A 27,951-nucleotide genomic window follows, 5' to 3' on the forward strand; every position below is an offset into this window, starting at 1 on the left:
ATGGCCTTACCCCGATCCACATTCACGCTACAACAGCTACACACATACGTCAACAGTATCTTCAATCTGGGCTCAGGGGTAGACTTAACATAGTAAATGTAAATCTTGTATGTCATATGTTCAATATGTTACGAATTTGCAAAGCATACAGTATAATAGCATATAATATGTTATGAATTCCAATTTATTGTGACTGACATTAGCTAGGGGTTAGATTGCAAAGTAGTCCATGATGAGATTTCAACACGCAACCTTTGAGTTGCTAGACGTTCAGATTATACACCCACCCATCCACCCTTACCAACCACCCTACCTTCGTTTTTGCCTTGAGTAACCTTCTGTCTTATGTCATTTGTACTAATTTGAGTGTCCCTTATTTACATTTGTAATTTGTTATGTCTAGTCTATGAGACCGGGCTATTATCTTTTGCATCTGATACTTTACTACATAGCTGTGTGTGTGCTTGTGGTATCAAATATAGGATGCCACAGCTTTAAGAATAACCAACATTTAAAAAATGAATCCAGAGTATAAGGTGAATTACATTCTTACCATGTTTTCTCACCGTTGCCTGATCTCCCTGTGGCTTTCCCATGGAGTTGGCACTGTGAATTCTGATTCAGTGTTTGGTTGGTGGCTGAGTTGGTAGAGCATGGTGCATGCAATGCCAGAGTTGTGTGTTTGATTCCCACGGGGGACCAGTACAGGAAAAAGTACAAAAATGCATCCCCTCCCTGCTGTAAGTCGCTCCGGATAAGAGTGTCTGCTAAATGACTCAAATGTAAATGCTGTGAACGGAAACATCCTAACCAAGCTTCTGTGTCTGTGTGTTTTCCATCAAGAGTTAGATCTCAACAGGTTAGATGGGGACACAGCTGTCTGCCCTCCCATGAGAAATGGACAAGATGACCTTCCAGGTAATGTATAGATACTATGACTCTGTGAATATGCGTACTAACTTAGTCCTCTTCATCCCTGGTGGGACATACTGTAAAACAGCAACAATTTGCTTCCGGTATGTCTTTGGCCACATCTTGCTTGCGCCCTGTCCCATGAGATGTGGATATAGTTTATGGTGTAATCAAAAGGAGACCTGCATGGGAAGACATATTACATCAAACAGTACAACACATCTCACGAGGTCTGAGCTAGTAGTTTTGAGATGTCTTTCTGTAACCAAGTCTTACCTCACATCAACAGACCAGGTCAGAAGGAGCTCTGTCTGGAGCAATAGTTTAACACTATAGTCCCTGTGGTTTTTCTCTTTGCTAGACAGCATAGGCTTACATTTTAAATGCCCAGGACCACCAAACCACCAGCCTTGGTTTACAGAAATCCCTGAGGAAGCAAAATACAGAACATCACAACTAAGCTAGCTGCTGTGATTGCTTAGTGAACTAGGCTGGGCTGTCTAAATGCTTAATGGCTTGAGCCACGTTTAGATTTCAAATGAGCCACATAAAATATTCCGCTGAAGCCTGATAGATTTTAGTAGGAACAATTCTAGCTCAGCAAGATGTTAATTGTGTACCAGCGCCCTGGTAGGAACAGATGCATTAGCTACCTTCAAATCACATGGTGTAAAATGTGTTGCGAGCCCAGGCAGGGAAGGTACAGTCCTACGTATAAGAGAACAACTAATTAGAATCATATGTTAGTCATATCACCGCACCCTGTTTTGCATACAGATTATGAAACCAGATTAAACCGTTAAACATAGTAAAGTGGGGAAACGCTGACATTCCAAAATGTCCACTTCGTGAATATGCACCGGTCTATAAAAAAAGTGGTCAGATGAAGCAGACGCTAAACTACAGGACTTTTTTACGAGCACAGACTGGAATATGTTCTGGGATTCTTCCGATGGCATTGAGGAGAACACCACATCAGTCACTGGCTTTATCAATAAGTGCATCGAGGACATCGTCCCCACAGTGACTGTGCGTACATACCCCAACCAGAAGCCATGGATTACAGGCAACATTCTCACTGAGCTCAAGTCTAGAGCTACCGCTTTCAAGGAGCAGGACTCTAACTCGGAAGCTTATAAGAAATCCTGCTATGCCCTCCGACGAACCATCAAACAGGCAAAGCATCAATACAGGACTAAGATCGAATCCGTTACAGGACTACACCGCCTCCGTTAATAGTCGGATGTTGCAGGGCTTGAAAACTATTACAGACTACAAAGGGAAGCACAGCCAAGAGCTGCCCAGTGACACGGGCCTACCAGACGAGCTGAACAACTTCTATGCTCGCTTCGAGGCAAGTAACACTGAAACATGCATGAGACATCAGCTGTTCTGGACGACTGTGTGATCACGCACTCCGCAGCCGATGTGAGTAAGACCTTTAAACAGGTCAACATTCACAAGGCCTCAGGGCCAGACGGATTACCAGGACGTGTACTCTGAGCATGCGCTGACCAACTGGCAAGTGTCTTCACTGACATTTTCAACCTCTCCCTGTCTGAGTCTGTAATACCAACATGTTTCAAGCAGACCACCATAGTCCCTTAGCCCAAGAACACTAAGGTAACCTGCCTAAATGACTACAGAACCGTAGCACTCATATCTGTAGCCATGAAGTGCTTTGAAAAGCTGGTCATGGCTCACATCAACATCATTATCCCAGAAACCCTAGACCCACTCCAATTTGCATACCATACCAACAGATCCACAGATGATGCAATCTCTATTGCACTCCACACTGCCCGTTCACACCTGGACAAAAGGAACACCTATGTGAGAATGCTATTCAATGACTACAGCTCAGCGTTCAACACCATAGTGCCCTCAAAGCTCATCACTAAGCTAAGGACTCTGAGACTAAACACAATCCCTCTGCAACTGGATCCTGGACTTCCTGATGGGCGGTGCCCAGGTAGTAAGGGTAGGTAACAACACATCTGCCACGCTGATCCTCAACACGGGGATCCCTCAGTGGTGCGTGCTCAGTCCCCTCCTGTACTCCCTGTTCACTCATGACTGCAGAGCCAGGCACAACTCCAACACCATCATTACATTTGCCGATGACACAACAGTGTTAGGTCAGAAACCTGACTGTGTGGTGCAAGGACAACAACCTCTCCCTCAACGTGATCAAGACAAAGGAGATGATTGTGGACTCCAGGAAAAGGAGGACCGAGCACACCCCCATTCTCATGGACGGGGCTGTAGTGGAGCAGCTCAACTTGCTCCACTACAGCCCCGTTCAAGTTCCTTGGCGTCCACATCACCAACAAACTATCATGGTCCAAGCACACCAAGACAGTTGTGAAGAGGGCACAAAAAAAAACTATTCCCCCTCAGGAGACTGAAAAGATTTGGCATGGGTCCTCAGATCCTCAAAAGATTTTACATCTGCACCATCGAGAACATCCTGACAGGTTGCATCACTGCCTGGTATGGCAACTGCTCGGCCTCCAACCGCAAGACACTACCCCCCAGGTCTACACCTGTTGTATTCGGTTCATGTGACAAATACGATTTGATGTGACTTTACAAAACTGATCCAGAAATATGCCCTTCCACTTTCATAACACTGTGTGTCAAATACAAAAAAGACCAGTACCTGTCAATCAGATGTGCATAGTTTTTATTTTCCTACTGCTGGAATACAGTATATAACATACAGTATAATTCACCAGAACCATTCAAGGGATACGTACAATTAAGTGATAATGCCCGAGAAGCCGGTGTTTGGAGGATATATTGGCATGCCCTAGACGAAGTCGTGCCAATATATCCTCCAAACACCTGCTTCGAGGGTATTATCACGTTTTTACAACGGGTTACCAACATATTCAAATAATGATTTACATCTTTTAATTAAAAAAGTATTTTTTATGAATTTATTCATACTATTTCATCCTTCCACTAGATATAGTCCCGACACAAATTCAGCTGGTTGTTCGTTCTATTGGTTCGGTTGCCAGAGACACAACCCAGTCGTTCAGTTTTTTTGTTCTGTATCTATGGGCGTGACCCAGTCGTTCGTTCTAAATATTCCATTGCCATACTGGCTGGCGACGTTCTTATCCCTTGCTTGCTAGCTAGCAAAGTAGCTGCATTTGCTTTTGTTTAAGCTATTTTCCTAGTGACGTTAATTTGGATACATCCATCACAATGAGCTAATGATGCATGATTTCACCTGGCATAGAAAATGTACTTTCTCGTCATCCACTGTTATAAACTAAATGTTAGTCTAAAAGAAATGCGAGATAATGTCTAGATGTTTTTTTATAGTTTATAAATTGAATGGCTGGGCTAATGAGACAGTGGATTGCACAGTCAGATGGAACAGAGTAAATAGGCATTTTAACATCATACATTGTAACTTGTGGAATAGACATCGGCTGGAATGCGCTTTTAATCAATCAGCATTCAGAGTTAGACCCACCAGTTGAATAATACTGTAACATGTAGTTCAGAACGAACAGGAGATATCTGAAAATCCGTTTACCTCTCTTTTAGGGTTTGATCTGATCACCCAGTTCCAGCTGGATGTTATTCCTCTGAAGGGGGTGAGGAAGGTGGAGGGCTCCACTCCTCTCCAGGTGGCATATCGCCTTGATAGGGAGGCCAACTTCCAGATCCCTACCAGGTAAGGAAAGATAGAAAAAGAAACATGATATTGGAGCTTGTCCAGGCTTGCTGCAGGTGTTGTATTATTATGGCTCAATACGGAGGACAGCTTTCAAATACCTACCAGGTGAAGAAAGAATGAAGAAACCAGAAACAGAAACACACACATAATCGCTACACTCACACACACACGCACACATAATAAATACTTTCCCCTGGGTCGATGCAGGTGTTGTATTATTGCAGGTCTCAGACAGGTGTTATCACTCTGTCAAATAGAGAACAGCATGTCTGAACTGATTTGGCATCTCTTAGCAACGAGGGGGGAAAGCAGTGGACCCCACCCGCCCAGATCTCGTGTAACCATTAAATATCTCGTACCAGAAACATAGAGACATATTTCATCATGCAGCATTATAAGTTGTAGTTGTATTCACTTGTTTCTGTCTGTGCTCATGAAGGATTCTGAAAATCAAGAGACAGGTGGTGACAGCCCGAGCAGCTTCCTGTGTGAAGAGAGACTGTGTGTGTTGTGTGTGTGTGTGTGTGTGTGTGTGTGTGTGTGTGTGTGTGTGTGTGTGTGTGTGTGTGTGTGTGTGTGTGTGTGTGTGTGTGTGTGTGTGTGTGTGTGTGTGTGTGTGTCTGTGTGTGTGTCTTGCCTAGATCAGCTAGATCGTTTACGTGTGGGGATCCTCTAGCCTGGTATTCTACCCTGTAAAAAAAAATATTTGAAAACCAGTGCACAATCTTCCATTTTCAACTTAGACTGTTTTCATATTGCTTAGTAGGCTAGAGGTTGTTGTTACGTGGTTACCTTCTTACATAACTAAACCTGTCTTCTGGTGTTTCACTGCTGGTCTGGCCAATGACCTGTATTGGTCCTGTTTTCACATAAACTGTTATGTAACATACTGACATCTTCCAGTCTGCCTCCTGCCACTCAGGACACTAATCACAAAAACATTTATCTCTCGGGGTCCAGTGGCCAGTCTGTCTGGGCTTTGAAGTCTGTCGTCAGAAAGGTTCATTTCCGATACCTGTGTCCTTATCACTGCAGGGGATAGAGGCCTGCAACACAACACGCATCAAACTCTGGCCTAGGCTGTGAGATACTTTCTCCCAAGGTGCATTCAACACACACAAACACACACATAGGCACACTGCAGGAACGTTAGAGAGAGAGGTCTTCATTTGTTTTATTGGGTTACAGGAAACTCCTTTTTTATTGCCTTGATCCATTTACAAGCCCGGCTGCAGCTCTGCAGCTCCCGTCCATAAAGGCACCACCTATGGAGCCCTTGGCCTGGCTAGTTAAAACCCCAGGGCTCGTATTCATAAAGTGACAAGTAGGAGTGCTGCTCTAGGATCAGTTTAACCTTTTAGATGATAATGAATGGACTGAAGGGGCCTTAATCTGAGATCAGCACCTGAGACTCTTTATGAATACCAGCCTAGAGGTTTAGGACTGGGGAGACTGGAGAGCAGTCTCCCCAGAGAGAGATGGAGATGGGACGACTACTTAATTGATCTGTTGATCAGAGCCACCGGGGCGCCGCTTCTGTTTATAACAAAAGGGTTTGATGGAAAAAATAAAGGGCCTCGTTGTTCCTTTGGAGTATTTGTAACCGTTGCGTTATGCATGCATCATGCATTAGAGACAGGGAGAGATGGAGGGATAGAGAGAGAAAGAGAATGGAAGTGCTTTGAACATAAAAGTGTTAGGGTTTGATTGATGTCTCCATTCATGATGTTATCGTGGGCGTGAGGACCGGGAAGGGAACTGAGCCGCTGTGCGTGATGCTTTTTAAACGTGGCCTGCAGCAGCTCTACCTCTGCTTTGTGATCATGGAGTGTCTTTGACATTAGCCGCCATCAGAGATCTGAAATCCTCGAACCACCCAATGTGTGCTGTGTGTATGTGGTGGAAAGCTGCTTTTTTTACCCACTGCGAAGTGTCGCCCCCAGAGCCCTCTTCTCTATGACTCTAACTGAACTACATTCTTTATGATTTTGTAAAGAGAAGTTTGAACCATTTCTTCTGTCCATCCATCCCTCTCCCACTGAGGATGACCTCCCACAGGGGCTTCACTGGACTCATGCATGTATGAACCCTTTTCTCTCCTCCCTCTCCCACCCATCTGTATCTTCATCTTCTGTTCTTCTTCACCCAGGCTCAATTTCCCCCGGGGTTTCCCTGACGAGTACTCCGTCATGGTCACGTTCCGTATGATCAAGAACACGGTGAACAAGGTGTGGAACGTGTGGCAGGTGGTGGATGAAGACGGCCGGAAGCAGGCAGGGCTCAGGCTGAATGGAGACCAGCAGGCCTTGGAGTACTTCCTGATGGGCCAGGATGGCAACCTGCAGACCGTCACCTTCCCAGGGCTCTCTGTGTTGTTCAACACCAAGTGGCACAAGGTGATGGAATGAGTAATGGCACTCCTGGTTAGTGTTGCAAAATACAGTAACTATCCCAAAACTCCCCGGCTTTCCAGAAATCTCGGATGGAAGATCCCAGAATCAAGAGGGAATAAGCTGGAAATCCTGGAAAGCCTAGGAATTTTGATAAAGTTACTGGAAATGTGCAACTCTACTCCTGGTACAATGTAATTAGTGATAACTGATCACTCATTAACATTACGGTGGCCCCTGAGGATCAACAACAGTAACCCTATAGCATATCCTTACAGGTGATGATTGGGGTGGAGAGAGACCAGGTCACCCTGTATGTGGACTGTCAGGCCGTGGACAAGAAGCCCATCAAGGGGAAAGGCCCCGTCAATACAGAGGGAGATACGCTTATTGGGAGGCTGGATACTGACGCTGATGCTTCTGTTGTGGTGAGCGGGGCAAGGATAGCCTGGCCCCAGATCTGGTTGTGCTGTATTGCCAACTCTTATGGTCGTTGTTTGGCATGACAATAAGAGTTGGAGTTGGTAAGACAGCACATACGATCTGGGATCAGGCTAAGGCTGAGAAGGTGTTGGTTCCCCAGTGGTGCATTGTTATACAGTAAGCGTTATCATATGAGTCATGTCATATGATCAATATCATGCCACTGTGTCTTTCTAGTTTGAACTTCAGTGGATGTTGATCCATTGCGACCCGAAGAGAGCCAATAGAGAGAACTGCCAGGAGTTGCCTATCACAGAGGTAACAACAACAAACTTGTCTCCACCTGGTCTTTACTTGCTTTGGGTTTGGATTCATATCGACCAGTAACATAGATTCCACTAACTGGCGTCTGTGAATCTGCACTTGCCAAAATGTGAGGAGATAGGACGTCCTGTTATACTAATGCAGGAGTGCCATGATTACAATACATACAGTACAAGTCAAAGTTTAGACACACCTACTCATTCCAGGGTTTTTCTTAATTTTTTACTATTTTCTACATTGTAGAATAATAGTGAAGACAAAGAAAATAGTAAAGACATCAAAACTATGAAATAACACATATGGAATCATGTAGTAACCAAAAAAGTGAGATTCTTCAAAATAGCCACCCATTGCCTTGATGACAGCTTTGCACACTCTTGGCATTCTCTCAACCAGCTTCATGAGGTAGTCACCTGGAATGCATTTCAATTAACAGGTGGGCCTTGTTAAAAGTTAATTTGTGGAATTGTTTTCCTTCTGAATGCGTTTGAGCCAATCAAATCAAATCCAATTGTATCCGTCACATGTGCCGAATACAACAGGTGTAGACCTTACAGTGAAATGCTTACTTACGAGCCCCTAACCAACAATGCAGTTGTTGTCAAAAAATACAAAGAATAATAAGAGATAAAAGTAACAAGTAATTAAAGAGCAGCAGTAAAATAGCAATAGCGAGACTATATACAGGGGGGTAACGATGCAGAGTCAATTTGCGGGGGCACCGGTTAGTTGAGGTAATAGTACATGTAGGTAGAGTTACTAAAAGTGACTATGCATAGATGACAACATAGAGTAGCAATGGTGTAAAGGGGGGGGGGTGGGAGGGCACTACAAATAGTCTGGGTAGCCATTTGGCTAGATGTTCAGGAGTCTTATGGCTTGGGGGTAGAAGCTGCCACCGCTTGCCGTGCGGTCACTGTGGGGACGACGTCGTCGATGCACTTAGTGAAGCCAATGACCGATGTGGTGTTCTCCTCAATACCATCGGAGGAATCCCGGAACATATTCCAGTCTGTGCTAGCAAAACAGTCATGTAGCTTAGCATCTGCTTCCTTTGACCATTTTTTGTTGATCTAGTCACTGGTGCTTCCTGCTTTAATTTTTGCTTGTAAGCAGGAATCATGAGGTTAGAATTATGGTCAGATTTGCCAAATGGAGGGCGAGGGAGAGCTTTGTTTGCATCGCTGTATGTGAAGTATAGGTGGTTCAGAGTTATTTTTCCTATGGTTGCACATTTAACATGCTAATATAAATTTGGTGAAACGGATTTAAGATTTCCTGCATTAAAGTACCCGGGCTACTAGGAGTGCAGCCTCTAGGTGAGTGTTTTCTTGATGGCTCATGGCGGAATGCAGCTCATTCAATGCTGTCTTAGTGCCAGCCTCTGACTGTGGTGGTATGTAAACAGCTACAAAGAATACAGATGAAAACTCTCTCGGTAGGTAGTGTGGTCTACAGCTTGTCATGAGGTACTCTACTTCAGTCGAGCAATATCTCTAGACTTCCTTAGATATTGTGCACCGGCTGTTGTTTACAAAAATGCATGTACCGCCACCACTTGTCTTACCTGACGCCTCTGTTCTATCCTGCCCGTACATCGTATTTTCGGTCATAATGTAACATTTTGTACAAAATCATTTAAAAAAATAAGTTACATTCGCCGGGGGCACATAAAACGTCTTCCTTATTCTCCGGCGGCATCTTGTGACAAGGTAGGGTTGGTTTACAGAAAATAGCCCTATTTCGTAAAAGACCAAGTCCACATTATGGCAAGAAAGCTCAAATAAGCAAAGAGAAATGGCAGTCCATCATTACTTTAAGACAGGAAGGTCAGTCAATCCAGAAAATGTCTAGAATTTTGTACGTTTCTTCAAGTGCAGTCACAAATACCATCAAGGGCTATGACGAAACTGGCTGTCTTCAGACCACCACAGGAAAGGAAGACCCAGAGTTACCTCTGCTGCATCTTGCAAGTTCATTAGAGTCACTAGCCTCAGAGTTCAAGTAACATACACATCTCAACATCAACTGCGTCAATCAGGTCTTCATGGTCTAATTGCTGCAAAGAAACCACTACTAAAGGACACCAATAAGAAGAAGAGACTTGCTTGGGCCAGGTAACATGAGCAATGGACATTAGACCGGTGGAAATCTGTCCAAATTTCAGATTTCTGGTTCCAACCGCCATGTCTTTGTGAGACGCAGAGTAGGTGAACGGAGGATCTCCGTATGTGTGGTTCCCACCGTGAAGCATGGAGGAGGAGGTGTGATGGTGTGGGGGGCTTTGCTGGTGACACTGTCTGTGATTTCTTTAGAATTCAAGCATTCTGCAGTGATACACCATCCCATCTGGTTTGCACTTTGTGGGACTATAATTTGTTTTTTTAACAGGACAATGACCCAAAATACACATCCAGGCTGTGTAAGGGCTATTTGACTAAGAAGGAGAGTGATGTTGTTTCATCAGATGACCTGACCTCCACAAACAGCCGACCTCAACCCAATTGAGATGGTTTGTGATGAGTTGGACCGCAGAGTGAAGGAAAAGCAGCCAACAAGTGATCAGCATGTGCTGGAACTCCTTCAAGACTGTTGGAAAAGTATTCCAGGTAAAGCTGGTTGAGAGAATGCCAAGAGTGTGCAAAGCTGTCATCAAGGCAAAGGGTGGCTAAGAGAGAATCTAAAATATATTTTCATATGTTTAACACTTTTTTGGTTACTACATGATTCCAAATGTTTTATTTCATCGTTTTTTATTTCTTTACAATTTTTCTACAATGTAGAAAATAGTAAAAATGAAGAAAAACTCTTGAATGAGTAGGTGTTTCCAAACTTTTAACTGGTACTGTATGTCAAATAAGCACTTACCTCCATACAGAGAGAATACTGCTGGCTCTCACTCTCAATTTAGCCCCATTTTGTCAGCATATTAAAGTCTGACTCCTCAGGTCAGAATTGTATATTAGAATACATGCTGTTATGAGTGGGCAGAGTCCTATTGTCCTCGTAGACTGCAGAAAAAAGTCCTGTCTTTCTTTATGATTCAAATATCAATTTGGCAATGGTCTATTCCCTCTAGCTTTGAGGGTTTCTTTTGGACAGGTGCTTTAGCTTCTTCTGACACTCTGGGTGAAGGTGGTGTGACTACTTCACTAACTCTACATGTTTCTTATTTCTCTTGCTTCTTCAGATGTATGCCAATGCTGAGGTATTTATCTTTCTTCCTTTTTTTCTTGGTGTTTTTTGGGGCAAATAATCTACTTCAATGCTCTGTTGCCTGATAGCCTTGATGCTTTGTTACTTTAGTGGCACAATCAAACTCTGGCTGGAGTAAGAAGCTTCTCCACTCCCCTCAGAGTGGCCTTCACTCCTTCTCATGTACTCATCGACTGTGATGTCTCTTCTCCCTCCAGCCTGACCCCAAGCCTATTCCTGGCCCTCCCGGTCCCACCGGCCCTGAGGGGCCCCGGGGGCCACATGGAGAGGACGGCAGGGATGGTAGAGATGTAAGTCTATCCACCCCATCCAAACTACATGTAGAAGGAAGAATTAACCATAGCTTTATGTAAGTAACCATGCTGGATATTGCCTCAAACTGCGTGAATTGGTAAGATATCTTAGACAGGCAGTACGCACTTTTCTTATTTCTCTATTCTCAATGACTAGAATGGATAACAACGGTCTTCCTTTTTTCTTGCAGGGCCTTCCAGGTTCACCTGGCAGTGCTGGCACTTCTGTAAGTACGAGATGTCATATTATTAAATGTGTTTAATTCTCTAAGTATTTATTTGACTCTTTGTTGCCATCCTGTAGCTCAACCTCATTACTTACAATCAATTTAGCTGCAAAAATAGATCAGTGTTCTCTCCTCCACCTCGCCTGCCTCTTATATCTCTCTCTCTCTGTCCTGATGAGAATTGCACATCTTTCATTGATTAAACACTGACGGGCACTGCCACAGTGTATCTTAGCAACAGCGGTGAGCGATGCAGACAGATGATAAAGCTGTTTGTCAGATTTTTTTGTGTACAGAGCCATACTTAGCTGTGGTTGTGTCTGCTCTATATGGCTGTGGTTATGTCTGTAACTAGGCTGTCTGTTGTATCTGTAACTCAGCTGTCTATTGTGTCTGTTACTAGGCTGTCAGTTAAATCTGTTACTCAACTGTCTGTTGTGTCTGTTACTAGGCTGTGTGCTGTATCTGTTACTAAGCTGTCTGTTGTGTCTGTTACTAGGCTGCGTGTTGTATCTGTTACTAGGCTGTGTGTTGTATCTGTTACTAGGCTGTCAGTTAAATCTGTTGCTCAGCTGTCTGTTGTGTCTGTTACTAGGCTGTGTGCTGTATCTGTTACTAAGCTGTCTGTTGTGTCTGTTACTAGGCTGTCTGTTGACAAAATAGCCCGTTTACTCTGGGAATGTTATTTTTCCAAAAATTAAAATACTGCCCCCTAGTTACAAGAAGTTACTAAGCTGTCTGTTGTTTTCTGTTACTAGGCTGTCTGTCGTGTCTGTAACTCAGTTGGCTGTTGTGTCTGTTACTAGGCTGTGTGTTGTATCTGTTACTAGGCTGTGTGTTGTATTTGTTACTAGGCTGTTTGTTGTATCTGTTACTAGGCTGTGTGTTGTATTTGTTACTAGGCTGTTTGTTGTATCTGTTACTAGGCTGTGTGTTGTATCTGTTACTAGGCTGACAATTGTATCTGTAACTCAGCTGTCTGTTGTATCTGTTACTAGGCTGTTTGTTGTATCTGTTACTAGGCTGTTTGTTGTATCTGTTACTAGGCTGTCAGTTGTATCTGTAACTCAGCTGTCTGTTGTATCTGTTACTAGGCTGTGTGTTGTATCTGTTACTAGGCTGTCAGTTGTATCTGTAACTCAGCTGTCTGTTGTGTCTGTTACTAGGCTGTTTGTTTGTTGTATCTGTTCCTAGGCTGTTTGTTGTATTTGTTACTAGGCTGTTTGTTGTATCTGTTACTAGGCTGTGTGTTGTATCTGTTACTAGGCTGTGTGTTGTATTTGTTACTCGGCTGTCTGTTGTGTCTGTAACACAGCTGTCGTTGTGTCTGTAACTCATATGCCGGTTGTGTGTCTGTAACTCGGCTGTCTTTAGTGTCTGTAACTCAGCTGTCGGTTGTGTCTGTAACTCAGCTGCCGGTTGTGTCTGTTTCTCAGGGGGCCAAAGGGGAACAGGGGGAGATCGGTCTTCCTGGACACAGAGGCATGCCTGGCCTACCAGGAGCTCCTGTAAGCATCACTATCTCCTACTGTACCACACCCAACACACACCTCTTGTTACACACTCAACCTATATTTTGTCTTGTTGAGCAAGACAGGGTTGTTCTCTATCACCTTATTCATTGAACAGTTAACAGCAGCTATCCACCACTCAACTGATATTATTAGAATTCAAGCTGTTGGCGAGAGAATGTTTTAGTTTGTAGATTGTGTGTGAATCAAGGATTTCTTCTCTTTTTAATGAAGGGAATACCTGGTTCAATGGGCCCAAGAGGACCTGTGGGTGAGAGAGTGAGTTTTTTTTCTTACCAGAACCTACTAAAGAAACTGTCTTCCTAATAACTGTAACAGCAGGGACAATGTTAACTAATATCTGACTGCTCTGTGTCTAATAACAGGGACTTCAAGGTTTTCCTGGGCCAGCAGGCTCTCCCGTAAGTATCCACTATCTTTGTCATCTTTAGATCGTCAGATATTAATGGAAACATTTTGCTGACATGTATAGCCATGAAGCCATGGAACATGTCAGACCACTTCATTTCTATAGCTAAATAATATGATTTGTCTGATAGCGTTTTCTCTCATTTCCCAGGGACCTAAGACAGCTGGGCCTCCCGTATGTACTACAAACTCGTCAACATCTTTAGAGAAACTTCACCCCATGTTCTAAATGGCATTAAGACAGCATACAGTAGTTTAATCCAGCCCTACTTAGGGGCTATAGAATAATTGTATAACTTGTGTATGTCGCTCCCTACAGGGCCCGCCTGGGAAAGCAGGAACTCCAGGAGACGAGGGGAACATTGGGCCTGAGGTCAGTGTTCAAATAAGGATCACATCCTACATAACTACAGTATATGACTGGTTAACAAGAACACATCCAGCAATAAAAACATACGGGATATGTTTCAAGTTTTCTTAGTCATATGTACAGGATTTGACAATACAACAATACAATATGTACAGGATTTGATAATACAACAATACAATATGTACAGGATTTGACAATACAATATGTACAGGATTTGACAATACAACAATACAATATGTACAGGATTTGACAATACAACAATACAATATGTACAGGATTTGACAATACAACAATACAATATGTACAGGATTTGACAATACAACAATACAATATGTACAGGATTTGACAATACAACAATACAATATGTACAGGATTTGACAATACAACAATACAATATGTACAGGATTTGACAATACAACAATACAATATGTACAGGATTTTTGACAATAAGAAATAATAAAATATAAGAATATGAACATAAAGTAAATGGCTCGGTAGAATAGAATAAACATTTTAGCATAATGTGCTGCCTTCTGTACTGATTCATTAGTCCTTTATATATCCTGTGGACAATTTTGTTACTAATATATATGAGACTTTTCAGAAGTCTGAAATGTCTAGAAGGACATTTCAGGTGTTTGAGCTCTAAATGCAATGATCTATTGTTATCAGGGTGCCCCTGGGCCTAGAGGGGGTCTGGGTCTCCCTGGTCCCCCTGGTCTACCAGGACCACCTGGACCTGTGGTACGTACTGATGCTAACCTCTTACTTATGGATCTAACCTGAAATAAGTGAATTCAACATCTGTATCATCATGTGAATTGAGTCTGACCTATGTTTCTATCTGTTGAGGTTTCAGATGTAGCTTTGTCTCTTTGGTCTTTCCCATTAACCTAAGTCTTTTTATTAATCCATATTGTCATAAGAAATCTCTCCAAATATTATACTGACGTCTTAACCCTGATGTAGAGTGATAATCAGTATCACTCCTGCATTACTTGACACTGATTGCACAGCCTCGAACACTGGAGATCTTTGCTGTACTGTCTGTGGACATCTACACTCTGTTTGAGACGTCACTCCATAGAGATATGTGCTGTTTTACCTCTGTCACTCACTCTGCTGTGTTTTAGGGACCACCTGGGGCTGGCAAAGCTGAGGGGAGTGGGGAAGATGTGAGTCTCTTTTTACCATCTTTCACATGGTTAAAACATCTTGCACAGGGTTACTGTAAATCATCTTTCACATGGTTAAAACATCTTGCACAGGGTTACTGTAAATCATCTTTCACATGGTTAAAACATCTTGCACAGGGTTACTGTAAATCATCTTTCACATGGTTAAAACATCTTGCACAGGGTTACTGTAAATCATCTTTCACATGGTTAAAACATCTTGCACAGGGTTACTGTAAATCATCTTTCACATGGTTAAACCAACTTGCACAGGGTTACTGTAAATCATCTTTCACATGGTTAAACCAACTTGCACAGGGTTACTGTAAATCATCTTTCACATGGTTAAAACAACTTGCACAGGGTTACTGTAAATCATCTTTCACATGGTTAAACCAACTTGCACAGGGTTACTGTAAATCATCTTTCACATGGTTAAACCAACTTGCACAGGGTTACTGTAAATCATCTTTCACATGGTTAAACCAACTTGCACAGGGTTACTGTAAATCATCTTTCACATGGTTAAACCAACTTGCACAGGGTTACTGTAAATCGTCTTTCAGAGGGTTAAACTATCTTTCACTGAGATTCCTAAAGATTGGAAAGCGGCCCTCTTCAAAGGGGGAGACACTCTTGACCCAAACTGTTATAGACCTATATCCATCCTGCCCTGCCTTTCTAAAGTCTTTGAAAGCCAAGTGAACAAACAGATCACCGACCATTTTGAATCCCACCGTACCTTATCCACTATGCAGTCCGGTTTCCGAGCTGGTCATGGGTGCACCTCAGCCATGCTCAAGGTCCTAAACAATATCATAACCGCCATCGATAAAAAACAGTACTGTTCAGCCGTCTTCATCGACCTGGCCAAGGCTTTTGACTCTGTCAATCACTGTATTCTTATCGGCAGACTCAACAGCCTTGGTTTCTCTAATGACTGTCTCAGCCTGGTTCACCAACTACTTCGCAGATAGAGTTCAGTGTGTCAAATCGGAGGGCCTGTTGTCCGGACCTCTGACTGTCTCTATGGGAGTGCCACAAGGTTCAATTCACGGGCCGGCTCTTTTCTCTGTACATATCAATGATGTCGCTCTTTCTGTGTGTGATGCTTTGATCCACCTCTACGCAGACGACACCATTCTGTATACATTTGGCCCTTCTTTGGACACTGTGTTAACAAACCTCTAAACGAGCTTGAATGCCATACAACACTCTTTCCGTGGCCTCCAACTGCTCTTAAATGCGGGGTAGTAAAACCAAATGCATGCACTTCAACCGATCTCTGCCCGCACCTGCCCGCCTGACTAGCATCACTACTCTGGACGGTTCTGACTTAGAATATGTGGACAACTACAAATACCTAGGTGTCTGGCTAGACTGTAAACTCTCCTTCCAGACTCTTATTAAGCATCTCCAATCCAAAATTAAATCTAGATTCGGCTTCCTATTTCGCAAAACAAAGCCTCCTTCACTCATGCTGTCAAACATACCCTCGTAAAACTGACTATCCTACCGATCCTTGACTTCGGCGATGTCATTTACAAAATAGCCTCCAACACTCTACTCAGCAAATAGGATGCAGTCTTTCACAGTGCCATCCGCTTTGTCACCAAAGCCCCATATACCACCCACCACTGCGACCTGTATGCTCTCGTTGGCTGGTCCTCGCTACATATTCATCGCCAAACCCACTCGCTCCAGGTCATCTATAAGTCTTTGCTAGGTCTCCTTCCAGTTCTCTGCTGCCAATGACTGGAACGAATTGCAAAAATCACTGAAGTTGGAGACTTATATCTCCCTCACTAACTTTAAGCATCAGCTGTCAGAGCAGCTTACCGATCGCTGCAGCTGTACACAGCCCATCTGTAAATAGCCCATCCATCCAACTAACTACCTACCTCATCCCCATATTTGTTTTTGTTTTTCTGCTCTTTTGCACACCAGTATTTCTACTTGCACATCCTCATCTGCACGTCTATCACTCCAGTGTTAATTGCTAAATTGTAATAACTTCGCCACTATGGCCTATTTATTGCCTTTCCTCCTTACTTCATTTGCACACACTGTATACAGATTTTTCTATTGTGTCATTGACTGTACGTTTGTTTATCCCATGTGTAACTCTGTGCTGTTGTTTTTGTCACACTGCTTTGCTTTATCTTGGCCAGGTCGCAGTTGTAAATTAGAACTTGTTCTCAACTGGCCTACCTGGTTAAATAAAGGTGAAATAAAAGATACATTAAAAAATAAACCATTTTTCATAGGGTTAAACCATCTTTCACAGGGGTAAACCATCTTTCACAGGGTTAAACCATCTTTCACAGGGGAAACCATCTTTCACAGGGTCTGCTAGGTCAGGGGTCTCCAACCCTGTTCCTGGAGAGCTACCCTTCTGTAAGTTTATGCCCCAACCCCCATTTATAACTAACTTGGCTCAGTTTAATCAACCAGCTAATTATTATAATCAGGTGTGCTAGAGTAGAGTTGGAGTGGAAACCTACAAGACGGTAGCTCTCCGGGGACAGGGTTGGAGAGCCCTGGACTAAGTGCTTCAGAGCCTAATGTTGCTGCAATAACTACACTTCAGCTTAATTCACACGTCTTTTATAAACTGTTGTTGTTGCTGTCATTTAATTCTGACAAACCTGCATGTGGAAAATTGGTAGCTTAGGTGTTCTTCGGTTAGTAGCTATTGAATAGGAGGTGAGCCCCTTGCAGGTGTAGTGATAATGTAATGTCTGTGTCTGTCTGTTTGCAGTGCCCTGCTGCCTGTCCAGCTGGACCACAGGGAAGCCCGGGGCTACCAGGGATAAAGGTGAGGAATCTTAATGACAGACACTGAGTGAGTACATACAGTGGCTTGTGAAAGTATTCACCCCCTTGGCATTTTTCCTATTTTGTTGCCTTACAACCTGGAATATAAATAGATTTTTTGGGGGGTTGTAATCATTTGATTTACACAACAGGCCTAACACTTTAAAGATGCAAAATATTTTTAATTGTGAAACAAACAAGAAATAAGACCAAAAAAAGCTGAAAACTTGAGTATGCATAACTATTCCCCCCCCCAGTCATTTGTAGAGCCACCTTTTGGAGCAATTACAGCTGCAAGTCTCTTGGGGTATGTGTCCTTAAGCTTGCACATCTAGCCACTGGGGTTTTTGCCTATTCTTCAAGGCAAAACTGCTCCAGCTCCTTCAAGTTGGATGGGTTCCGCTGGTGTACAGCAATCTTTAAGTCATACCACCGATTCTCAATTGGATTGAGGTCTGGGCTTTGACTAGGCCATTTCAATACATTTAAATACTTCCCCTTAAACCACTCGAGAGTTTCTTTAGCAGTATGCTTAGGGTCATTGTCCTGCTGGAAGGTGAACATCCGTCCCAGTCTCAAATCTCTGGAAGACTGAAACAGGTTTCCCTCAAGAATGTCCCTGTATTTAGCACCATCCATCATTCCTTCAATTCTGACCAGTTTCCCAGTCCCTGCCAATGAAAACATCCCCACACCATGATGCTGCCACCCCCATGCTTCACTGTGGGGATGGTATTCTCGGGGTGATGAGAGGTGTTGGGTTTGCGCCAGACATAGCGTTTTCCTTGACGGCCAAAAAGCTCAATTTTAGTCTCATCTGACCAGAGTACCTTCTTTCATATGTTTGGGGAGTCTCCCACATGCCTTTTGGCGAAAACCGAATGTGATTGCTTATTTTTTTCTATAAGCAATGGGGTTTTTCTGGCCATTCTTCTGTAAAGCCCATATCTGTGGTGTGGACGACTTCAAGTGGTCCTATGGACAGATACTCCAATCTCTGCTGTCGAGCTTTGCAGCTCCTTCAGGGCTATCTTTGGTCTCTTTGTTGCCTCTTTGATTAATGCCCTCCTTGCTTGGTCTGGTGGCCCTCTCTTGGCAGGTTTGTTGTGGTGCCATATTCTTTCCATTTTTTTATCATGAATGACGTTCCGTGGGATGTTCAACGTTTCTGATATTTTTCATAACCCAACCCTGATCTGTACTTCTCCACAACTTTGTCTCTGACCTGTTGGTCTTCATGGTGACGCTTACTTGGCACTGCCCCTTGCTTAGTGGTGTTGCAGACTCTGGGGCCTTTCAGAACAGGTGTATATATACTGAGATCATGTGACACTTAGATTGCACACAGGTGGACTTTATTTAACTAATTATGTGACTTCTGGAGGTAATTGGTTGCACCATATCTTATTTAGGGGCTTCATAGCAAAGGGGGTGAATACATATGCATGCACCACTTTTCAGTTGTTCTTTGTTTTGTTTATTTGAAATAAGTTTTTTTTTTCATCTCACTTCACCAATTTGGACTATTTTGTGTTTGTCCATTACATGAAATCCAAATAAAAATCAGTTTAAATTACAGGTTGTAATGCAACAAAATAGGAAAAACGCCAAGGGAGATGAATACTTTTGCAAGGCACTGTACCTGGCTTTGAGCAACAGAGCCCTTATCATCATTTACACCATTGTGGTCACTGGTTTTCTCTCAGATACCAGTATCTAATAATTGAATCGATTGATGTACTGTAGGGCTTTTCCAGATGCTCAAAGCGCTTTACATTTTAGGAGGAAACTCAGCGTGTGAACTACCAATGGTAAGAGCGTCTGATAGTAGTTTGTTGACATTCAGTCTAAACTGGGTTGCTATGTCTTCTCTAGGGGCACAAGGGATTACCAGGTGATGATGGAGCTGCAGGGGAAGCTGGACAAAAGGTTTGACAAGCAATCAATTCTCATGTTTAGTGAAGAAGTTTGATGTTTGACAATGTGCTTAAGTACAGTACATTGGGTGGTTAGGATGATTATGCAAGCGTACAAATCGCTACATGTGAGTATTTGTGCTTTTCCTATGTTGCTAATCCACAGGGTGAGCCAGGACCATCTGGGGTGCAGGGCCTAACAGGCAAGATGGGAGATGATGTAAGAACCGTACTTGCTCTGGAAGATACAGTTGAAGTCGGAAGTTTACATACACTAAGTTTGGAGTCATTAAAACTAGTTTTTCAACCACTCCACAAATTTCTTGTCAACAAACTATAGTTTTGGCAAGTCGGTTAGGACATCTACTTTGTGCATGAAACAAGTAATTTTTCCAACAATTGTTTACAGGCAGATTATTTAACTTATAATTCATTGTATCACAATTCCAGTGGGTCAGAAGTTTACATAAACTATGTTGACTGTGCCTTTAAACACCTCGGAAAATTCCAGAAAATTATGTCATGGCTTTAGAAGCTTCTGATAGGCTAATTGACATCATTTGAGTCATTTGGGGGTGTTCTTGTGGATGTATTTCAAGGCCTATCTTCAAACTCAGTGCCTCTTTGCTTGACATCATGAGAAAATCAAAATAAATCAACCAAGACCTCAGAAAAAAAATTGTACACCTCCACAAGTCTGGTTAATCCTTGGAAGCAATTTCCAAATGCCTGAAGGTACCACGTTCATCTGAATAAACAATAGTATGCAAGTATAAACACCATGGGACCATGCAGCCGTCATACCGCTCAGGAAGGAGACGTGTTCTGTCTCCTAGAGATTAACGTACTTTGGTGCGAAAAGTGCAAATCAATCCCAGAACAACAGCAAAAGACCTTGTGAAGATGCTGGAGGAAACAGGTACAAAATGATCTATATCCACATAACCTGAAAGGCAGCTCAGCAAGGAAGAAGCCACTGCCCCCAAAACCTCCATAAAAAAAGCCAGACTACGATTTGCAACTGCACATGGGGACAAATATTGTACATTTTGGAGAAATGTCCTCTGGTCTGATGAAACAAAAATAGAACTGTTTGGCCATAATGACAATCGTTATGTTTGGAGGAAAAAGGGGGATGCTTGCAAGGCAAAGAACACCATCCCAACCGTGAAGCACGGGGGTGGCAGCATCATGTTATTGGTGTGCTTTGCTGCAGGAGGGTCTGGTGCACTTCACCAAATAGATGGCATCATGAGGTAGAAACATTATGGGGATATATTGAAGCAACATCTCAAGACATCAGTCAGGAAGTTAAAGCTTGGTCGCAAATGGGTCTTCTAAATGGACAATGACCCCAAGCATACTTCCAAAGTTGTGGCAAAATGGCTTAAGGACAACAAAATCAAGGTATTGGAGTGGCCATCACAAAGCCCTGACCTCAATCCAATAGAAAATTTGTGGGCAGAACTGAAAAAGTGTGTATGAGCAAGGAGGCCTACAAACCTGATTCAGTTACACCAGCTCTGTCAGGAGGAATGGGCCAAAATTCACCCAACTTACTGTGGGAAGCTTGTGGAAGGCTACCCGAAACATTTGACCCAAGATAAACCGTTTAAAGGCAATGCTACCAAATACTAATTGAGTGTATGTAAACTTCTGACCCACTGGGAATGTGATGAAATAAATAAATGCTGAAATAAATCATTCTCTACTATTATTCTAACATTTCACATTCTTAAAATAAAGTGGTGATCCTAACCAAGTTTTTTACTAGGATTTTGTCACACCCTGACCTTAGAGATCCTTATTTATTCTCTATGTTTGGTTAGGTCAGGGTGTGACTCGGGTGGGAGAATCTATTTCTATTTCTGTTGTTTTGCCTCGTGTGGTTCCCAATCAGAGGCAGCTGTCTATCGTTGTCTCTGATTGGGGATCATATATAAGTTTTGATTTTCCGTTTGGGTTTTGTGGGGAGTTATCTTCTGTTTAGCTGTTTAGTTGCCTGACAGAACTGTGCGCTTTCGTTTTTTCTACTTTGTTATTTTGTTGCGGTGTTCAGTTTATTAAAAATCATGAACGCCTACCACGCTGCACCTTGGTGTCCTCCTTCAAACCACGAGAGCCGTTACAGATTTAATGTCAGGAATTGTGAAAAACTGAGTTTATATGTATTTGGCTAAGGTGTATGTAAACTTTCAACTTCAACTGTACCAACACATATAGGATGATCTATTCTACCTCACTGTCTGATAATGATAATCCCAAAGTCTCTTGCTTTGTCACTTATATACTTCTGTTTTTCTGTTCCAAGCTGAACATAGATAATGAGCATACCGACATGTTACATGTTACATAGGATTTCTTCCTTCAGCGCAAAATGTGTATCTTGCGCATTCAAAGATGGTACATAGGATTTCTGCTTCAAGTGGAAATTGATCATACGACCAGCCATTTATAACTGATGAATGTGTTTGCTGCGCATCACTGTGAATCATATGAAATATAATTCCTTTAAACGTCTGTAATACATTCCAGGGACAAAGAGGTCCAATTGGTTTTCCTGGTACTCTTGGAGAGAAAGGAGACAGGGTAAGGGTTGAAAACCATATTTACTGCAAGTCTTATTTACGTTTTACTCAAAGGTTTAAAGTCTTAAACTCACCAGCTGTGTTGTCCGCTCCACTCAGGGTCCCCCTGGTTTCAACGGCATCCCAGGACCCACCGGACCACCAGGATCTCCTGTAAGCACTACTCATTTCATGAACTCAGTCAATTATAACTGCCATTTTCAATGTCCATAGGCGGACTGAAGGACAGACGGTGGTTGACATCACCTAGGGCTGAAGAGTGTTTTCCAAAATGTCTGCCGTTATGTACTGTAGTGACTGACCACTTGTCTTCTTTTAGGGTGTGGAGGGCAGTCGTGGACGTCAGGGTCTGGAGGGAGATAAAGGTGATGATGTGAGTGTTTCCTCTCTTCTACCTGTAGAGGTTTTTCTTTTTGTTTGCCTTAAATTGTTTCATGGTTCATTGCATGTGTGTTTTCTTAGGGAGCGATCGGTCCTCAAGGAGATCAGGGTCCTGTTGGAGCAAAAGGAGACACTGTGAGTAAACAAACAATACAACATAAACAATGACCTTTCCAATAAGTTATCAGATGCACGTGAGATCCTTTTGTATTGTTAGTTGTATAGTTAGATTGCCATGAATAATTAACATTTTGCAACATCTTATCTCTTATGAGTGTGATTATGATGCGGAGTGGTGTTGTTGTTGTGATCAATGATGAACTGTGATTACAGGGTACTCCTGGGGAAGACGGCATGGATGGACTCCCTGGAGTGGATGGAGCTAAAGTTAGTCTACACTTTATGACTAATATACATATATAGTTTAAATAAAGAGAATATATCCAGTCTTACAAGATCTGTCAAGAAATCAACCGTTTATCCTATAAACATCCCTGTCATCTTTCCAACAGGGAGAGGCTGGCGTTCCCGGGACTGTTGGAGTCAGGGGTATCGTCGGAATTCCAGTGAGTGTAATATTAATCTGGGACATTTGTCTTGGAATATTACTCATTTACAAACATCGTTGTAGATTAGATGACCTTACAAGGTTTTTCTGGTTTTTAAAAGAAAGCAAAAGCTGTGAAAATCAATAGAGTGGTTCTCTCCCAGTCAAACCATACCGCAGACCAGATGAATAAATCATTTAGAAGCAAACAGCCAAGCGGAAGGAAAATCCAATAAAACCACAACCTTCCCATCATAGCCTGTCTGGCTGCAAGGTTATACAGGTCAGAGGACATGGCAGGGAAAACAGAATCAACAGAAACAACACAACAAGGAAGTAGTCTATCCCTAATGTCGTAGTTCTTTCAAAAATAACAATATACTGTACGGTATTCTGAGGATATCCTGTGTTGTTTCTCTAGGGGTTACCAGGAAAACAGGGGCTAGTTGGAGCTGGAGGTGCCAAGGTGAAGTGTGTGTGTGTGTGTGTGTGTGTGTGTGTGTGTGTGTGTGTGTGTGTGTGTGTGTGTGTGTGTGTGACTGTGTGTGTGTGTGTGACTGTGTGTGTGTGACTGTGTGTGACTGTGTGTCTGCCTGTGAATGTGTGGGTGCAGGCCTGTCTTGGGTACAGTTTCATTCCTTGTGTTTGTCTATTGTAAAATAATATGTTTTTTGTACAGGGTGATACAGGAGATGACGGACCAGTAGGACCAATCGGAGTTCCTGGGAAGACAGTGAGTATCAAATTTCACACTTCAGGGTTTACTATCACTCAACACTGCTAGCCATGACTGTGGATCCATATTCTACTGACGCTGCTGAAGATGCTTAATAAGACTGTCGTGGTTGTTTAGGGGGCAACTGGACCAGCAGGAGAAGATGGACAACCAGGAGACAAGGGAGCTTCTGTAAGTTGACCATATGTAACATTTGATTATAGTTCAACTGCTTATAATAATTGGTTATTAAATATACATGCCAGTAGTCATTTCCTATTCATATATTAAACTAGGATTGTCAAGCATACTGCTCTTCAATAACAACCCCTATCTGACGGTAACAATGAGCTGATAGCTAACCTCACATAAACCCACCAGACAGATACACCAGAGTATGTTTAGTAACATTTAATTTATCCTGCATCACTCTCCTCAGGGTGAGACAGGAAAGCAGGGACCAGTGGGGGTCACAGGTGATACAGGCATCCAGGGTGACAAAGGGGACAAAGGTGACACTGGTGAAAAAGGACTGAAAGGTCACACTGGATATAAGGGAGACCAGGTAAGTTCTGATGTGTAGCTTACTGTTTTGGTAATAGTTGTCCGTTTGTAAATGAAGGGGTTTGAATGACTTCTAATTTCCTGTGCCTTCTAATTTCCTGTGCCTCTAATTTCTTGTTCCTAGGGTCCTATTGGTCCCGTTGGCCCAAAGGGAAGTGAAGTAAGTCTATGGATTCACGTCAATACCATATATCGTGTCAATGATGATACAGTATGCGTTTGCAAGATACAGTATCTGTATTGACAATCTTACTGCTGTCCACAGGGTGAACCAGGTCTTATAGGCGATTCTGGAGTCAAGGGAGACCAGGTATATGTTCTACTGAGAGATACATTTGATCTAGCTTTAGTATTCCCCAGTATTTGTAATAACTACAATGGTCCTTATTCAATCCATTGTTGCTTCTATAGGGTCCTCCTGGTGTTCCTGGAATCAAAGGAGAGGTACAGAACAATGTTACAAATCAATTGATTGACTGGTTGATTGATTGATTGATGGGTGGAATAATTGAATCCGTTATGGTATACAGTTAACATTGAAGTCATGTTGCATTGTCCACTCGCCTCTAGGTTGGAGAGAAGGGCATGAAGGGATATACCGGGGAAGATGGTAGACCAGGGCAGCCAGGTCATGAAGGTTTGACCGGTCCCCAGGGAACCAATGGACTGGAGGGAGAGAGAGGGTTAACTGGATCACCTGGGCCAAGGGGCCTACCTGTAAGTACCTTCTTCCATGAAGTGAACGAAGACTGTACAACACAAGTACTAAATAATCCTCTGGAATACTTTTTGGAATGGAGTGACATATAAATGTTCTAGTGTTAATTCATATACTTTTCCCACTTTCAAATCCAATAGGGTCCTAAAGTGAATGATATCAAACTTCGCGAACTATGCTCAGCAATTGTTGAAGGTACGTGAAGATTGTGTACACACTGGAACATCTGTAGCTCAAGGCAGTCTGCCATGTACAGTAGGGTGCTTTGTCAAATGGACATTTGAATCATTCTCTCCATCTAGAACACTTGGCAGAGTTTAAGAAGGAGGTACTGAAGAAACCAGCAGCGATCGGGGCCCCTGGAATGACAGGACTGCCGGGCCCTCCAGGTCCCCCGGGCCCAGCAGGGACTGTAGGAGATGCAGGCCCCAGAGGACTGATGGGAATGAAGGGACCACATGGATACTTTGGGTTACCAGGTACACCTGGAAAACAAGGTAATGGGGAATCATGGATCAATAACTTACTAGATAAAAGGTGAAATGTATAAAGAACTGATCATTCAAATGGAATACTTGGACCATCTTGCAAATGCCCATTTCATTGTGTACAGTGGAGAACATAGAAACTACAACTAGAAAAGTATAGACTCACGCTGGCACGCTGGTATAATGGCCTTCTATTTGTCCATTATAGTGTATTTCTATAGACAGTCTACAGCCGTACTAACGGATGCAATGTATTTCTATAGACAGTCTACAGCCGTACTAACGGATGCAATGTATTTCTTGAAACCTTTTAGAGAAATACAGTATTGTCTGGCCGACCAGCTCCATTGTGTCCACAGAACTGTAGCTTAGTGCTCTGAAAGAGCTTGCACATCCAGGACTGAATCAGACAACACAGCACTTAAAGCCCTCTCTGCCAAATCCCTTTAATTGCATCCCTGTTGTTCACACACACGCACGCACGCACCCGCACACACACACACACACACACACACGCAGGCACAGGCATACAGACACCTCCTGTGGGGATAATAGCCCATTTCAGACAGTCAATGTAAAACATGTGAAAGGAAATGTCTTCCTCTTCTCTGTAGGTGACACTGGTGTAAAGGGGGATACTGGACATAAGGGAGAAAAGGGAGTGGGAACCCCAGGAAGTCCAGGCGAACCAGGCCCACAAGGTAACACCACTCCTCACTCCATTATTTTCTTGTCTAAGACTTTAGCTCTTCAAGTTTATGCGAAGGCTTTATCTCAGCAGGCTAACACAGCCTGGTGTAGCTCAAGAGACCTGGATGCGAACCCAGTCGGTCACACATTGACATGAGTGGATGTTGTTCAGTACCTGTTTTCGTCATCTCCCTAATCCTTTGTCTCTCTCTCAGGTGTGGCTGGCAGCCCTGGCATTGGGAAGGACGGTAAAGATGGACCTCCCGGTAAAGACGGTGTTAATGGTAGCCCAGGTGCCTCTGGTCCCAGGGGAGCTACAGGAGCCCCAGGCTATTGTGACCCCTCAGACTGTATAGGCAGGCCCCCACCTCTCTACATGATGAATGGGGGGAAGAAATCCTCCAGCTACAGGAAGGGGCCGTGAGGAACACAAACAGGAGCTCAGAACACATTCCAGGAACACATTCCATCTCTAGCAGCAGCAAGAGAGACATGAGGTACCCAGTTCAGGAGGGGTAATACATGGGAGTCTTTACGTCTCCATCATCGCACCACAGAACCAAAGAAAAACACAACGGGAAACAGAGACAAGGCAAATGTAATTTGGAATACTGTATAGATACTTTTCAAGCTTCATCTTTTAGACTGATGCTTCGCTTTTTTTGTAGAGAGAGCTTATCTGATGTTGTGCTTTCTAAGACAGCTGCTATTGATTTTAAGCTAGCCTTTCAGCTGACGAGTGGCCCATCATGGCCCAAGAGCTGCCCCAAAGACCAATACAAAACTAGACAAACTTATAAAATGACCATATTGTTCAATTCATGCTGTTCAATGTATATCCACAGCTTCAAGCTTTACTCTCTCACTCAACAGACATACTGTATGTTGGGCAGACAAACAGGGCACTATGTTGGTTTTCAAGTAATACAAAGGTAAATACTGTGCCTTTTTTTTTCTATGCATGTACTGTTTAATTCCTTGTCATCAAAAACGTCCTCTCCAGCACAATGTACAGTACGAAGCTCAGCCTTTCACAAATAACAAAACTGCAAACTTTGCTTTGGAATCATTCATTTTCAATGTTGATCAATAAACAATGACAGAAGTCTACTACCGTCACGAGCCATAAACCGATATTGGTAGTTCATGTTTTCATTCAGTCATTTGATCATAGGATAATCTATGTTATACAGTATATGTTTTTCCCTGTTTTGTTTTCTAACAATGTAATAAACTGATTAGTCTGGGAAATATTTCATGTTAGACCGGTGAGTTGTTTTTATGAATGTAAATACAGCTAGCTTTACCTTTAGTGAAGCATTTTAGAACAAACCATTAGTCCATGTTTTATGTTGGTCCTTCGATCCGGGTATAACAGGCATTCACAGAATACCAACATACTATACAGCTTCAAGACTTTACCATTTGAGAGCTGTTTTGTGGCATCACGGTTACCATAGAGAGTTCTGTCTGTTTAAGCTGTTGCAGCCAGGGGACGGACCAAGACCACCAAGAGACCAGTTTGGTCAGTCTTTGTTACAGACATCGCGGGGTCGTCTG

The 27,951-nt window shown here is 42.9% G+C and overlaps 1 protein-coding gene across 1 annotated transcript; it reads left to right on the forward strand.

Moving 5' to 3' along the window:
* Positions 1-27,591, forward strand: LOC121841453 (collagen alpha-1(IX) chain-like). Its single transcript, XM_042309827.1, has 37 exons — positions 1-55; positions 844-918; positions 4,477-4,606; positions 6,759-7,005; positions 7,278-7,427; positions 7,660-7,740; positions 10,937-10,954; positions 11,160-11,252; positions 11,447-11,482; positions 12,919-12,990; positions 13,228-13,272; positions 13,380-13,415; positions 13,574-13,597; positions 13,742-13,795; positions 14,465-14,536; positions 14,926-14,967; positions 17,729-17,785; positions 19,660-19,713; positions 19,867-19,920; positions 22,236-22,289; positions 22,388-22,441; positions 22,608-22,661; positions 22,751-22,804; positions 23,003-23,056; positions 23,182-23,235; positions 23,638-23,682; positions 23,896-23,949; positions 24,070-24,123; positions 24,371-24,496; positions 24,620-24,655; positions 24,761-24,805; positions 24,907-24,939; positions 25,066-25,212; positions 25,354-25,408; positions 25,516-25,710; positions 26,316-26,402; positions 26,607-27,591. Exons 1-37 carry the CDS (start codon positions 1-3, stop codon positions 26,813-26,815), a joined length of 2,805 nt encoding a protein of 934 aa, XP_042165761.1. The 3' UTR covers positions 26,816-27,591.
* The last annotated feature ends 360 nt before the right edge of the window (positions 27,592-27,951 follow it).

The sequence above is a fragment of the Oncorhynchus tshawytscha genome, linkage group LG31 (assembly GCF_018296145.1).
Source record: "Oncorhynchus tshawytscha isolate Ot180627B linkage group LG31, Otsh_v2.0, whole genome shotgun sequence".
NCBI lineage: Eukaryota > Metazoa > Chordata > Actinopteri > Salmoniformes > Salmonidae > Oncorhynchus > Oncorhynchus tshawytscha.

Excerpts from the sequence above, each read along its gene's own strand:
- LOC121841453 (XM_042309827.1), top strand. The coding sequence starts at position 1 with ATGGCCTTACCCCGATCCACATTCACGCTACAACAGCTACACACATAC. Across the intron at positions 7,006-7,277 it reads TCAACACCAAGTGGCACAAG|GTGATGATTGGGGTGGAGAG; the intron begins GTGATGGAATGA and ends ATATCCTTACAG. Across the intron at positions 7,428-7,659 it reads ACGCTGATGCTTCTGTTGTG|TTTGAACTTCAGTGGATGTT; the intron begins GTGAGCGGGGCA and ends GTGTCTTTCTAG.